Below are 13740 nucleotides of genomic sequence, written 5' to 3'. Positions count from 1 at the left end.
TTAACAATCATGTTTAAAATTCAATCAGCAAATGTTATCCACATTTCTTGTGCCATTTATGAGGCTATGCCATAGATGTAGCTTTCATCTTCCTTTTGCCGATGTGCAGTCACATCTTTCACACCCATCTATCTCTTTAGTTCCTCTCTGCTCCATCTTCAGAGGTGTTTGCTTACAGCACATGAGAGAGCATCGGCAAACTCTCCACCTTTCTTCACCTCTCTTTAATTCTCACCCTCCTGCGACTCTATAACAGAAAGACCACCCCTGAGGGCACCTTATTCATCCATGCCACAATGTTTACAGAAAATCCACAAAAGACTTCATGGTGCTTAAAATAAGCCGTACAGAAGGGTAGAAGGGCAGGCGAGCTTGCCCTCTTAAGGCCAATGGCAACGCAGTGTACCAAGGCACAAACAGTGTGGCCGTGATTTTACATTCCAGCCTATTGCCTTAGGCGTTATGGAAGATACAATTCATAACACAGCTTGCAGGGAGCAAAGACAACCTCTCAACGTGTTTACATGACGTTTCACTACACAAGCTGCTCTAAAACTGCACTCGGCCAGAGCAGGGAGATGTGATGCTTGGCTTGTCATGCAAGGGTTGAGTGAGGTAAGGAGTCTGAAAAAGCCCTGGCTATTAATGCCTCAACAACTCCTTTTTTTCCGTTTGTTTTAAATTGAGCTTAACAAATTTAATAAAACAATATTATTCTAAACAAATAAATATATTATTTCCATTCTTATATTTTTTTCCTATCATGTAGTTTATGCAAAGCTTAAACTTTATTAGTCAAACTGACTTAAGTCCTAATAGGTAAGCCTGCCACAATAATGTAGACCAGTTTGTTTAATTTAAATGGGACAAATTAGTCTTTCCATTGTTCACTGCAAATTATTCTGTCTGAAAGGATCATTTTTATTGCAAGCCAATCAAGGCCAAGTCCTCTTTTGATGTGTTCCCTGAGGTTAGTCTGAAAGTACCTGAAAAGAGTGGGATGTATGAACACACGGAAATTTCAGTTCACAAAGAGAGACACATGGAAAATTACAGCCTAATAACATCGGAACACTAATGCTTATGATCTCCAAGTATGTTTCAGTAGTTATTATTCATGCAGTGCTGTTATAACAGCATGTCTGGCAGAAAGCGCAGTGATTTCCCCGGCCCCACTCTATTAAATGGAGTGCCCAGAGGCTTGATAAGTGATTAAGGTCAAATGATGGTCTCAATCTTGGCTCTGAGATTATGATTAGACCTATGGTGAGCTAAGCGGTGTGTTGTCCACATGATAGATTGGATATGTCAACACACTGGTATAAAAAAAAGCTGAAAGATAAAAATCTCATATTGTCTGTGATTAAATGCCATATATATGGAGCACAGATCCCATGTAATCCCAGTATAACTACAAGTGAGGTTTCCTTTGAGACCTGAAGAGTTGCACATCTCCCATAGTACAAGAGAACAAAGACATGTTCACAACATCTGTGGGAGTGGAGGGGCAAAATGCTGACACCCACTAGCAAAATGGATGGTTTTAGCTCTTACCGAAAGATCTTTTCCTGCCCACTTGCATTCATCTCTTCTGGTGGGAGAAGCTGGCCAAGTGATCTGCAACAAAAACACATTTCCCATCAGAAAAGAATCACCCCATCCTAGAATCAATTTTACAGAGTGAGTCGATACAACTACAGCTTGTGCGCATGCATGTGTGTGTATATGGGGGCTGAAGGGGTCACAATGCGATTTGTTATCCATTTTGTTTCAGTTTACTCCATTATTCATCCAGGTGTGCAGAGAGCAGCTAACATGCCTGGCACAGCGTGTGATCGTGTGCGACAGCTCTTGTCTGAAATATTCATGAGGCACTTTTCTGTAGAAACAGAAAAGAATGTCCCGAGGTACCTGAACCCCTGACTGGCACTCTGGATGGAGATGCACACTTAAGGCAGATATTAAGTCAGTCAAAAACGCAAACCAACTTACAGTCATATTAAATGGATAAATGGACAAAGCCACCAGACAGAAAACCAAACACTGGTGTTACCTGTGCATAGTCTCTGCTGATATTGATGAGGTTAAAAGAAAAAACGTGGTCCTTGGCTCCAACCACGAGTCTTCCTTTCTCTTCGTCCAACAGGAAAGTGTGGTAAGCCGAACTGTTGGCCAGACCTTCAAACGTCACAAGGTTGTTAGACTCCAACATGTCTGCAGAGAAAAATGGAAAGAAAAGTGATGATCAGCATAACATGATAATCACTTTATGAAAAATCACAGTAATTGTGGGAAACATGAAAGCTGAAGAAAATCCATCAGGGAAATATTTATTCTATTACATTTTCAGGGGCTGTTTCACAGACAAAGCCTTCATTTTTAGAAAGCTTTCAACATTTCCAACCACCTAGAATATCTGTGACCACAGGTTCACTATTCTTTCTGCTCAGTTGTATTGTTGCAATGCAATTCCACATAAACTGAAAATAAAGGTTACCCTAAATACATTTGTTGTTTTGTTTGTTTGGATATTTTGGGTTTTTTTGGCTCTATTCCTTATAGACTGTCTCTTTTTTTTCCGTCAAAACCTCCCTCACAGCTTTTTTATGTGTTTTTGTTTTTGTGTAAATGTTGTGGCTGCCATTCCTTTTTGAAAATGAGCTCAGGACTAGCAATTGCACAGCTTGGCCAAGCAAGGCAACAGACACATAGTGAAGAACCACTGCCAAGCCAAATTGGACTGGGCAGGTAATGCCAGCACTGGGAGCCAGTGATCAAACTGTCTGCATAGGGAAGTGACCTTGACCAGAGCAGCCAAGCAGAACTTGGGACACTCACAGTGGAAATCTGGAAGGAGTATGTAATGTCATATGACTCTGCTAATACTTCATAGTCCAAACTGCAGGATTACTCTGAACCAGATCAGCTATTAGGATACGTCATAATGGGCTACACTTCACGTTTTGCATTGTAATGCGAATGTCTGCCAAGTCTGGCAAAGGAGCAATATTTGGTTTCCCAGTGGAAATCCGAACTAGAATTTAGATTAGATTAGATTAGCCTGTATTGACTGCATTGATAGAAATTTGTCTTGGGTTTTTGAAGACTAAAGCAGCCCATAGCCTCCCCATATACACACAATATATCCATACACATATGTGTCAAACTATGGTTACACCAGAACATGTCCACCAAAAATATATTGCTCCCTCCACCCCTGAAAAACCATGATGCCCTACGCTAAGATATTGCACATTACTCCACCCCGATAAATAACATTGATGATCTCATTACTGTAACGACCTCTAAAGGTGGTATTATGGCTATGGCCCTGTGACACCTTTCGTGTAACACGTGCATAGACACGTACATTTATGCTCTGTCCTTCTCACATTTTGTTCCCGCCCGCTAAGTCTAACCACACTATGACCCCCTCCCATTGACCACCCACACAAAAAGCTATGGAGTTATGGAACAGATGAGAACTGGTTCTTTTGGTGCTCTCTCTCTCTCTCTCTCTGTCAATGTTACTCTTTCTTGGGGAGTAAATAACAAAACCATTCATGAATGTTTTAGCGAGGAGAATGCCCCCTCTCTGAAGTGTGTCAGAACCCGAGAGAATGAAAGGACACAGGCTGGAGCAAAGCTGGTATGAAAGAAGAGAAAATTGGAGAAGAGAGGGTACCGCACTCCTTTTACAGTACTCATTCATAAACTGAAATTTTAATAAGAAAATCCAGGTTAAAACACAGGTCATGAAAGTTGTCCCACAAAACTTTGGCAGATGTAATCTAGGAAAGGTTTTGGTTGGGTACGGTTATGTGGGAAAAGGCCACTTTAGTCTCTTGTCCAAAAAATACATGACAGAGCAGATAAAATGCAAAATCAGAAATAGTAGAAGTAACAAGAGTAATGTGGGTTGTCGAATGGAAACAATAGTGGTGCCATTTGACTCTTTTTACTATTCCCACATCGTAAAAGCATCATAGATGAGTAGTATGAAAAAATACTTATAATGGAAATACTTTTTTCATACATATAGAAGTTATTGCTATTGTCTAAATGAAAATGTGATCAATAATTTGTACCATGGTTCAGCTGTTTTGAATTAAGGGGCTTTGGAGAGTTGAGTTTACAGGCATACTCTTTATGGGGCCATTACGCTATTACCCATTAATGGGAAGTAAAAAATAGAAAGGGCAGTGAGATAAATGAAAAAAAAACTATTTAAAATGTTACAAGGAGGTGAGGAAACACAGCTGTGGGAGAGAGAGGAAAAAACAGAGAACCTTTTGGCTGTAGTTACAAACTTCCTTGTCATCATGTAACATTTTCTGGCATTTGCTCACAAATGCAAACGTTTTTCACGTAAAAGCACACTACTATACACACAGGATGATAATAAACAATGGGTTGACACCCAGTTTTTATTGTCATTGTCTTAGTGGTTTAGTTGGTTTCCTGTGCTTCAGCGCTGTTGGGGAGAGAATTAGACAGTCTCCTAAATATAAACTCATGGCGCTGTGTGACCTAGCCCTCGGGGTCTCTGACTCCCCACCCCAAAGACTTCTGAGAAGCTGACATCTAAACCTGACTTAATAAGTCTGTGAGGAGTTTAAAGTATTCTTGAAGCCGTAAAGAACGGAGCTAGTCTGTAGCCACTCATGATATATAATGGGACTGGTTCCAAACCCCAAAGCTGGTTAAGCCAAAGAAGTTTATCCATAAATACACAATTTAAATTATGATTCAATAAATGCTTCCAGATATTTACAGTATCAACTTGTCTAAAGTGTCATTATGTGTCTGTAAATCACAGACAATGTTTTGCTTGATTCAGGATATGTTACAGAAAATTGCTCTAGTTATACTTGTTTATTTGGTAAATTATTTTGGAATATTAGTAATTTAATTTCATAATGGGATTATTGGGCTGCACATAACACAGAAACTGTTTTAAGAATGGAAACAAAAGTTCAAAGTCATAGAAAGTTTCTGTAAAAGTATTGTTTAGCCCAGTCCAAAGCTGTGTCCCAGATTTATGTTCCTCTGTTGCCTTGGTGATCAATCATTAGTGGATCCACTGTAGGCCCTTCACTGACAGCACAATAACACCCGCCTGCTACCTCTGACCTTTTCTCACCTGCACAAGTTTATGTGTGGGAGAGAGAGCTGAAAACAGAGAGAAGCCGTCCTCCACATATAACATTTTTACTTTTGCTCCATAGAAATAGGAAATACTTACAGCTTTTCATATTGTAGAAAGTTCCTTCCTAATACCTGACATTAAGCAAGGTAGTTATACACACACACTCTCTCACACACACATGCACATTGATGAGTCACCTGGAAAAGCAAAAAGGAAAAATCCCTTCTGGTACTTAAATTACATGAACGGCATGTCTCTGTAATTTGTATATAATCTGTTAATTTAGAGGAAATAAGTAATTGCCCACAGATTGCTACACTTGTTTTATGAACAGGAAGGTGTCATGGGGCTGTAGGGAAGCCATGACAGACAGACATGGTGACTGTACTTCACTTCTCCTCAAACCATATCCCTCTGTGAGAGAATGGAGACCAGCATCACCACATCCACCCACCATACACATACACACACGTCTCTGGTTTGTGAAAATTGTCTATGGGAGTAGTGTCCATGGCAACAGACCATTCAACAGAGACTACTGCGAAGTTATTAAAAGCTATTCATCTAGCAACAGATACTCTATGGGTATTGTGTGTGGATCTGTGTGTTTATATGTGTTTATGGAGCATTTGTGTTATTGGAGAGAAGCGGGATGTTTCCAAGCCACACCACAGTTAGTAACCTATACATGTTCTGACTGGTGTACCCTCTGGTTAAATATACAAAGGGGTTGACACCATGTGCACTCATAAAGCACGACAGTATCCTGTTTAACCTGCAACTTCAGAGCAACAACTTCCTTGATAAAGTTTTTCACAGTAATAACTCTCTGTTTGTAATGTTGTGCTACATAAAACATGCCTAGCTTTATTAAAAGAGATACAGACACTTTCATGCTGACAAACAGGCAGACAGAAAGACAAACTGAAAGACAGGTGGATAGTCAAACGTGTGTGTGCTGGTAACAGGTGTCAGCTGCTGCCCTGCCGTATTTTACAAATTTTCTCTTTTAGCCTGTTATTGTTGTGGTAGGCGTGTCAAGAATCCTGCAAATATGACTTTTTGCCAGATGTTTTGGACCTACTTTTTCTTTCGCAACCTTTCCCTCCCTCCATTTCTTTTAGTAAAAAACAATTTTGCCAGCTTTTTTCCTATTTCAGTCCCTCTCTTGTCACTACTATATTCTGTAACAATGAATTTGTGAGTTAAGAACGGAGAGTGCAGAAGAGCGAAGAAGGGAAAATTGAAAGTGAGAGAGAAAGAATGTGAGAGAGAGATAAGGGGCAGATGGAATGGATGCAAAGAATCAACAGTCCCATGTGAGATTGATAAAAATAAACTCTTTTAGCCTACATTCTCTCCGTCTTTCCCTCTTTTTCTTTCTCGACTGGAGGGCACAGAGAGTGTTATCTAAGTGCTCCCTAAGAAAAAGCAGAAACACGTCTTAACAATAACCCACATGTGGCTGCGCTGTATATGGGAACACTGATGTTTGGCCCTGCTTCAGTGGCTTCACTGACGTTTATCGTTCTCATGGCTGAGTGTATGATTGCACATTGACAAAACACAATGTATCACTGCGTCACTTAAAGTGTATCCAGTGACTGACTCTTCCATGCCTGAGGGAAAAAACCCCCACAAAGCTTCATCTGTAATGTGATTTGTTCAGTGTTAGGCAGAAACACCTCCTCAACTTCTCTCACATATTGCAGGCTGGTCTGCAAATTGCCCAAATTTGAGGTTTAATGTGATAGTTTTAGTTATCAATAAATATCTTTGTGTTTTTCAGGCAATTCTGAGCTCTCTGTTGAGTTACATAATTAGAGCAATATTCCCATGTTTCATCATACTGTGATGGTAACGTTCCCACATCTTGTTGAAATTAACATGTACACAAAAGTAGTGGCTGAAGGTTTTAACTGCACTTCAGTTTGATATTTTTTTTTTAATATATTCTTTGATCATATTGTGATTTGTACCAATACTGGATAATGTTCTTACAAATATTGTGATATTGATTTCAGACATATTGCCCAGCACTACATGACACTGTGCCTGGTTGTCAGCCAATAGCCATGGGCACTAGAGCTTGTGTAAGCAGATTAATTCAAACAAGGTGAATTTTATCTTCAGAGTATCTCACTTTGAAGCCAGTACAGATGATGACTAAGTCAAATAAATACAAAGATTCCTCTCAGAGCTCCTGAAGAAACAAGTCAAACAACTGAGCGCTGCCAGATGAATCCTGAACATGCCTCAAGTTGGAGGGGAACAGATTACTCAGAACCTGAGAAAGCCTCCAAATGTCAGGAGTGTATAGAATACCTTAATTAATAATAAATTGATACTGTATGTACCACTAGAAACCCTACTCCGTTTCAAAAATTGTTAACATGCTTATTGGATTAAAAGTCTTTAAGAGAACTTCCCAACTCTCCAAAACTGATTAAAGTAAATTCACACCATGAAAACGAGGATAACACAAAACAAAAACAACTGAACGTATGACTACTAGAGGAAGAATTTAGAGTGGAACCAAGGAGTTTCTACTGTAGTTTCACTTTTCTTGGCTCTTTTCCATCTTGGTGTTCAAGAATGAGAATTTCACTGTGCTGCTGTGAATGTGTTGGCATGAATATGTGTGTGAGTGTGTGTGTGCAAATGTGTATGCGCTTATGTGCAAGCCGTTGGCTCTCTTCAGCAAAGGGGTGGACAGGTTGAGGAGAAGGAGTACTTTTGGCAGTACACCCACATCCTATAAAACTAAAGTACCCTCTCTTCCCTTCCCTGGACAGTAAACAACATGTGCTCTACTTCTTGTGGCCTATTAACTTGCAAACCATATGGATCTCTGTTTAGTCCCTGGAGGATCCACTTACCCTGGGGGTGTGAATTGATCTCATATCAGTTTATGTCAAAGTGTAACATATGTGAAATGACTCCATTTCTCTGGCTGCAGTGTACTGTAAATCCATGCCCCCCTCCCAACTCCCTCATCATCACCCAGTCACTTAGTTGTTGATACAGTTGGACCTTAGCTCATGTTTAGGCAGCCATGGGGTACCATTGTTATCTCTCCCCTTACTCCACTGCCCTTTTGCCCCTCGACCCTCGCTTTCAAAGATCTTTAGAAATCTCCTGGGGTTCAGTGGGGAGGTTGTGCGTGTGTGTGTGTGTGTCTACATCTGTGTGATGTGTATGTCGTGGATGGTTAGGGAAGTTTGTATGTTTCAGAGAGCCTAATTGTGTTCATTGAGGAGCTCATACTGCGGGGGAGCAGGCTGCTCGTCAAGCTCACACATTCGAGATAAACACTTCCCTGCTGTGTTCATGTGACTTACGTCTACAGTGGACTCAAAAACATATGTGTGGATGCCTGCACCCACACAGATTTTCTCAGTATTCTCAGTGAACTGTAGGGGTCAGAGTTCCTTCACCACACAGACCCATGTGTCACTGATCAGACTTTCCTTGCTCAGGACTGAACAACTTCTCAGGCTGTCTTGGCAGGTACTGTTCTGTAATTCACCACAGAAAATCATCAGATTTCCTTCTCTTCATGAGTAAATCTGAGTGTGATTCACCTATCACAGGGGTAATAAATAATTTATATGATAATATAAATGATTCATAGTGCAATAATCCCATGTCACTTGCCTAACGGGACCTACAGTGTATAATGTTTGATGAAATTCTACAGTATCATGTGAATAATATTTCCCCCACATTGCAGGCATGAAAATTATACCTGCCCACTGCCATTTCACTGGAACTCTTAAGCCAGGAATGGTGCCCAATATTATCCCCACCAGCCCAAATGTGAATTAGGTTTAGTGGAAATATTGAAAGTGGAGATGGCAGCCAAATAAGCAAGTTGGCGAGGCTGCTACCTGAAGGCCAGATTTCTAATAGAGATATCACTGCATGGGCGTGTTTCACCGATCTGACAGCATGTTGTTTTAAATGACTGATGCACTCACAGGTATCATTAGCTATCTACAGATGGTCACGTATTTATATGTGTGTGTGTGTGTGTGTGTGTGTGCGCGCATGCTTGTGTGTATAATTACGGATCTCCCAGTGCTGAGCGAGAAACATTTCTCTTTGGGAAAGCCATCTGCTGAAACAGACCTGCACCATTCATCCTGAGTATAATTACCATGCAGAAGAGAACGGAGTGGAAAAATGACATCCAGGAAAAAAAGAAAGGGAGAGAGGGATAAATGACGCTCAACTGCCAGGGAGTCCGTGGCTGGCACCACTTTTCATTGCAAAACTGACAACAGCAGTTGATCAAAACAGGGACAGAGAAACAGGAAGAGAGAGTGCATCACAGACAGACTTCTGTAATAAACAGTTGTACCATAGAGATAAAGTAGACAGGAGCACTTCATCTAATTTGGCAAGTGAAGTTACTGTCCTAAATACCTCTTCTTGGCATAATTATACATATAGTGAATTGTCAGTTATTATTCATTCTGATTTATTAGTCTCAGCCAATTGTTTTACTGAACTAGTTTAGTAACATTTTTAACACTACAATAAGGTTTCCAGCTCAACCAAATGCAATGGGACAGAAATATAATGGAAGCATCATCTGCATGACTGAATAAACATTAAACATTAAATGGGAACTTTCTTTTGAGGCATGCAGATGATCTTACAACATAAAACTGTTTTCATGATCAAAAAGGGATTGTAACTACCTGACTGAAACCATATAGAACAGAAATACATTATTCCGATAAACAACCAGAGCATATACCTGGAAGCTTGACAAGCCCTGTAAAGAACTGATTTGTTTACTGATATTTTTACAGATGCTTCACAATTACATGTAGGATCACGCAATTATTGCAACTTCAATAGACATTGCTTTTCTAGCAATCAATTCATTGTCACCCCATATGTGGTTTGGGAACATAAATCAAAAGGCAAGACTCTAAGACACATTCTCTACCTCAGACAAAATAATGTAGAGCTGAATCATTTTGAGATTTACCATTTATGACAGACGCAACAAATGCAAGAAACTCACCTTTATAGGAGAGTTTTAGTCGGGGGACGTTGTTCTTGGTCTGTTGGGCTCCGCTGCCCTCCGTCCTGAGCAGAAGCACCCCACACAGCAGCACAATGCTGCCCCAGAGAGAGCCCATGGTCCTGGGGCAATAGAGGCCGGAGAGATCCTTTAAATACACGCCTCCAGTGTGGTCACTCTCAGATCTGGTGCAATAGAAGAAACGCCGGTAGAAGAAATGTTCCTGTTGTCCACTGATTATGAATGAATACTGGTGAGTCAGTCCAGACTGGTTCTCAGCAGGTCTCGTCCCCTGCCAAATCAAAAACCCTTTCCTGTTCCAGGGGTCAAAAGCCAAAATTAGAGTCCAACTCCAGGCGAGACAAAACCTGCAAAGCAGAGTTGGGGGTTATGGGTCAATGTCACTGCAAGTGAGCCTCCCACTCCAGTAAGCCTGAGGTAAACTTGATCAAACTAAGCACAAATAAGAGATTGTCACCATATTAAGTGCTAGGAAGAGCGCGAGGGTCTGTGTATGACTGCCATAGTTTTCTGTCCCGGTACCTAACCAGCATGCTGCTCTGTTTAAACAGCCATCCACGTTGTCGCTGAGTCTCTACCTTTAGCTAAAAAGAGAAAAACAGGTCCAGTTTGCTTCAGCTGTTAATCCAGTCTGCTTGGTAAGCACAATCTGCACTGACTCTCTCTCTCTCCCCCTCTCACTTTGTTTTTCTGTCTACCTCTCTCTCCTAACACTGCTCTGGAGTAGTTCAGCCCCACTCAGCGCAGCTCTGCCCTGTCCCCACAGCGCAAGGCACACAGTGCAACTGAGAACAGCTGAGGCAGACAGCATAGTCAGAGTAAGAGAGAGAGAGAGCGAGAGTGAGAGAGAGAGAGAGCGAGAGATTAAGAAAAGAAGAGAGTGAGAGAGCAATGAAAGCATGAAAGGAAACAGTGAAAGCAAAAGTAGTAGGAGTTGGAAAGGTTAGGACAAGGCAAGAGGTTAGAAAGTGTATGACAACAAGAAAACACAAACAGAACATGAAAGTGGAACATTCAGGGTAACGTCTTTCTGAGTAAAAAGAAAAATAATAGTATTAAGTTTCCTATTCAATATAGATATAGAGACCGTAAAATACAATACACTATTTTTTATTACATTTTGCAACGTTTACAGTTAATTACAAACATACATAACTAGTCCCCACGAGGTGTACAGTACACTGAATTTTTACAAATCAATCCATCATATTGTTTCCCACACATGACATTTTCTGTGTTAGATTTACCTTTAAGATAAACTTCTTTGCTGCACAGTTTTCCTTCACCCTCTCCTTCTTTGTGCACACAAGAGGTCTTTCAAAATTTGACATTTACAGTTTTTATGCATTACATTAGCCACTGGAGATCATTTTTAAGTCTGTTGAATTCCCCCCGTTGTTTCTTTCTCGTGTTGTTCCTTTTATCCATTTCTTCATTTTTTCTTAAGATATGCATAATACTGAAAAAATTCCATCCCATAATGATTTATTGCCCAGAAGACCAACTGTATCATAAATTCAGTTATACATAATTTATAATCTCACTTGTACTCAAATGTAATATGCTCTTAAATCAGTTCAAGAGGAGTCAGCCTCTTATGTGGTTAAAAGTCCACTACTTCTAGTTTACTGATATTAAATGTAAATCTGTTAAAATTCAATCAGATAAAGTTTTCCCCTGCTGGCTGAAGAAGCCAGACAGTGAGATTGCAAAGAAACTATACCACCTGCATGCTATTTAACTGGCTCCTTCTCAAAGCGAAACATCAGCAGTCTGGTTTACCTGAGTCTGATGGATTAGCGGTGGCGCTGGCACTACAGTGTTGTAGCTTGTGGTTTATACGGAACTATCTGGACAATGGAAAAATACATCTTGTCAGGAACATCTGTCTGGAGATGGCGCCACTTAAGTTTCAAACAAGCACATGGCTGAGCACAGAAGTTCCTAGAATGAAGTTATTTTCAAGCTTAACTAAATTTTCAAGCTAAACAGTCTCTCTTATGGGTGTGACAAATCTCATTCTGTGGAAAAACAAGAAAAGGTCTAGCACAGACCATGAGCAAAGAACATCATTCCCAGAATGCATTACAGCACCGTGAATTTACCAAATTTGGGTACTGACATGAACAAGTGTAGAAACTCTTATACTATGCACAAATCTCTATTAACAACCACAAATCTCTCTACAGATAGTTTAAACTGGTCTTGGTGGAAAACCTGCATGTGTCCCATAAAAATGATCCACATTAAACATAAATACAGTGTTCCACAAAACTTTACACACTCGGACTAACAATCTGAAATAGTCACTTAAGTATAAAGGCCGATTGATTGGGCATTTATTGGCTCCTCCATCATAGTCTGCAGGGGAGTTCCCTGTCTTTTTTCTTAGACCATCCCAAATGAGATGTCAATCTCACTCTAAACAGCAGGCCCTCAGTGAGCTGATTCCTTCTCGTGGTGAATGATAATGACTTTAGTGGCAATAGTGTGGTTAAGCCCTCTAACAGGCTGTATCCATCTGGATAAAGAGCCATCAGACAGTGGGAGGAGAGCTGAACTAATCCTGTAGTGAGTGGATGGGCCTCGCGGTTATGCTAATGTAAGCTGGCGCTTGGAGGTTCCAGGGAGAACACTGGAGACTATGGGGAACAAGTGTCATGCCACAGTCTCTGCTTCCCAAACAGACTGGATTAGGGGCTGGAACAGACAGATCCTTTGCTTTGCTGTGTGGGATTGGCAGTGTTGACGTACCAGTTCATTATTCCAAGGATCATGTAACACAATCTGCCATAACTAAGGCCAGACGGAGCGATTGTTTGAGGTGAATTAGGAGTGAATAGCCCACTTGAGAATGTAACTCCACACTTCTACTGGACATCCTCCTTGCACGTTGATAACTGCAAAGTGTTTTCAAGCATTTGATGTACAAGTGTGAAGTGGATAACAGCTAATATAGCTTCTTGTATCATGTCACATCAATAATGCCATCTGTGCTCTGAGTTGACGGACTGCCACTTATTTGATTCTCATCAAAAAAGCATATGCAGTCTTGACAGTTGGCTGTTAAATCCTCCCGGCCCCCTTCTAAAAGAGAAGAAAGGCAGCGGTGAGAATGTCCCAGTTTGTGACATAGACGAACATTCAGAGTTGCCAACTCAAGAGTCCTCCACTTCTCAATTGACCCTCTGGACCCTCTTAGTTCATATCTTATTCTAACTCATTTATTACATGCACTTTTTTTTGTGTCTGTTTTGCCTTACAGATTCAAAATTGTCCAGCAGCCATTGCTTCATAGATTTGGTGAAAGAGTTGAGAGATGTGACTTTACTTAGTTCTATTGGTATGTTGTATATTGTCCATGTATGTTCTGCTCCATAGGCTAAACCTGACATCCCAAAGGTACTTTTTGGTGTTTTATAATCCCCCCTGGCAGGAGCTCTGGTAGATGAATTATGATTTTGTTTGATAAAGCAGATGGGGGGCAGATTTGATTATGTTTTCCCACTGAAAGAGATATTTGGTTAAAATT

General features: G+C 40.6%; 1 protein-coding gene across 2 annotated transcripts in view; it reads right to left on the bottom strand.

The window, feature by feature from the left end:
* LOC139224823 (semaphorin-3ab-like) overlaps positions 1 to 13740 on the bottom strand; it is a 41445-nt gene that overhangs the window by 13561 nt on the left and 14144 nt on the right. Inside the window, exons 1-4 of one of the 2 annotated variants that reach the window (XM_070856130.1) lie at positions 10666 to 10962; positions 10188 to 10555; positions 2054 to 2214; positions 1555 to 1617 (exon numbers count right to left, since the gene is read on the bottom strand). In XM_070856130.1, coding sequence (XP_070712231.1) covers positions 1555 to 1617; positions 2054 to 2214; positions 10188 to 10305 — 342 coding nt within the window. In that variant the 5' untranslated portion in view covers positions 10306 to 10555; positions 10666 to 10962. Of the gene's footprint in view, positions 1 to 1554; positions 1618 to 2053; positions 2215 to 10187; positions 10556 to 10665; positions 10963 to 13740 lie in introns of those variants that run through there. The other variant, XM_070856131.1, reaches the window with a different exon arrangement.

The sequence above is a fragment of the Pempheris klunzingeri genome, unplaced genomic scaffold (genome assembly GCF_042242105.1).
Source record: "Pempheris klunzingeri isolate RE-2024b unplaced genomic scaffold, fPemKlu1.hap1 Scaffold_61, whole genome shotgun sequence".
Classification (NCBI taxonomy): domain Eukaryota; kingdom Metazoa; phylum Chordata; class Actinopteri; order Acropomatiformes; family Pempheridae; genus Pempheris; species Pempheris klunzingeri.
The sequence above is the reverse complement of the archived record's forward strand: the minus strand, read 5'-3'. Positions and strand labels throughout refer to the sequence as shown.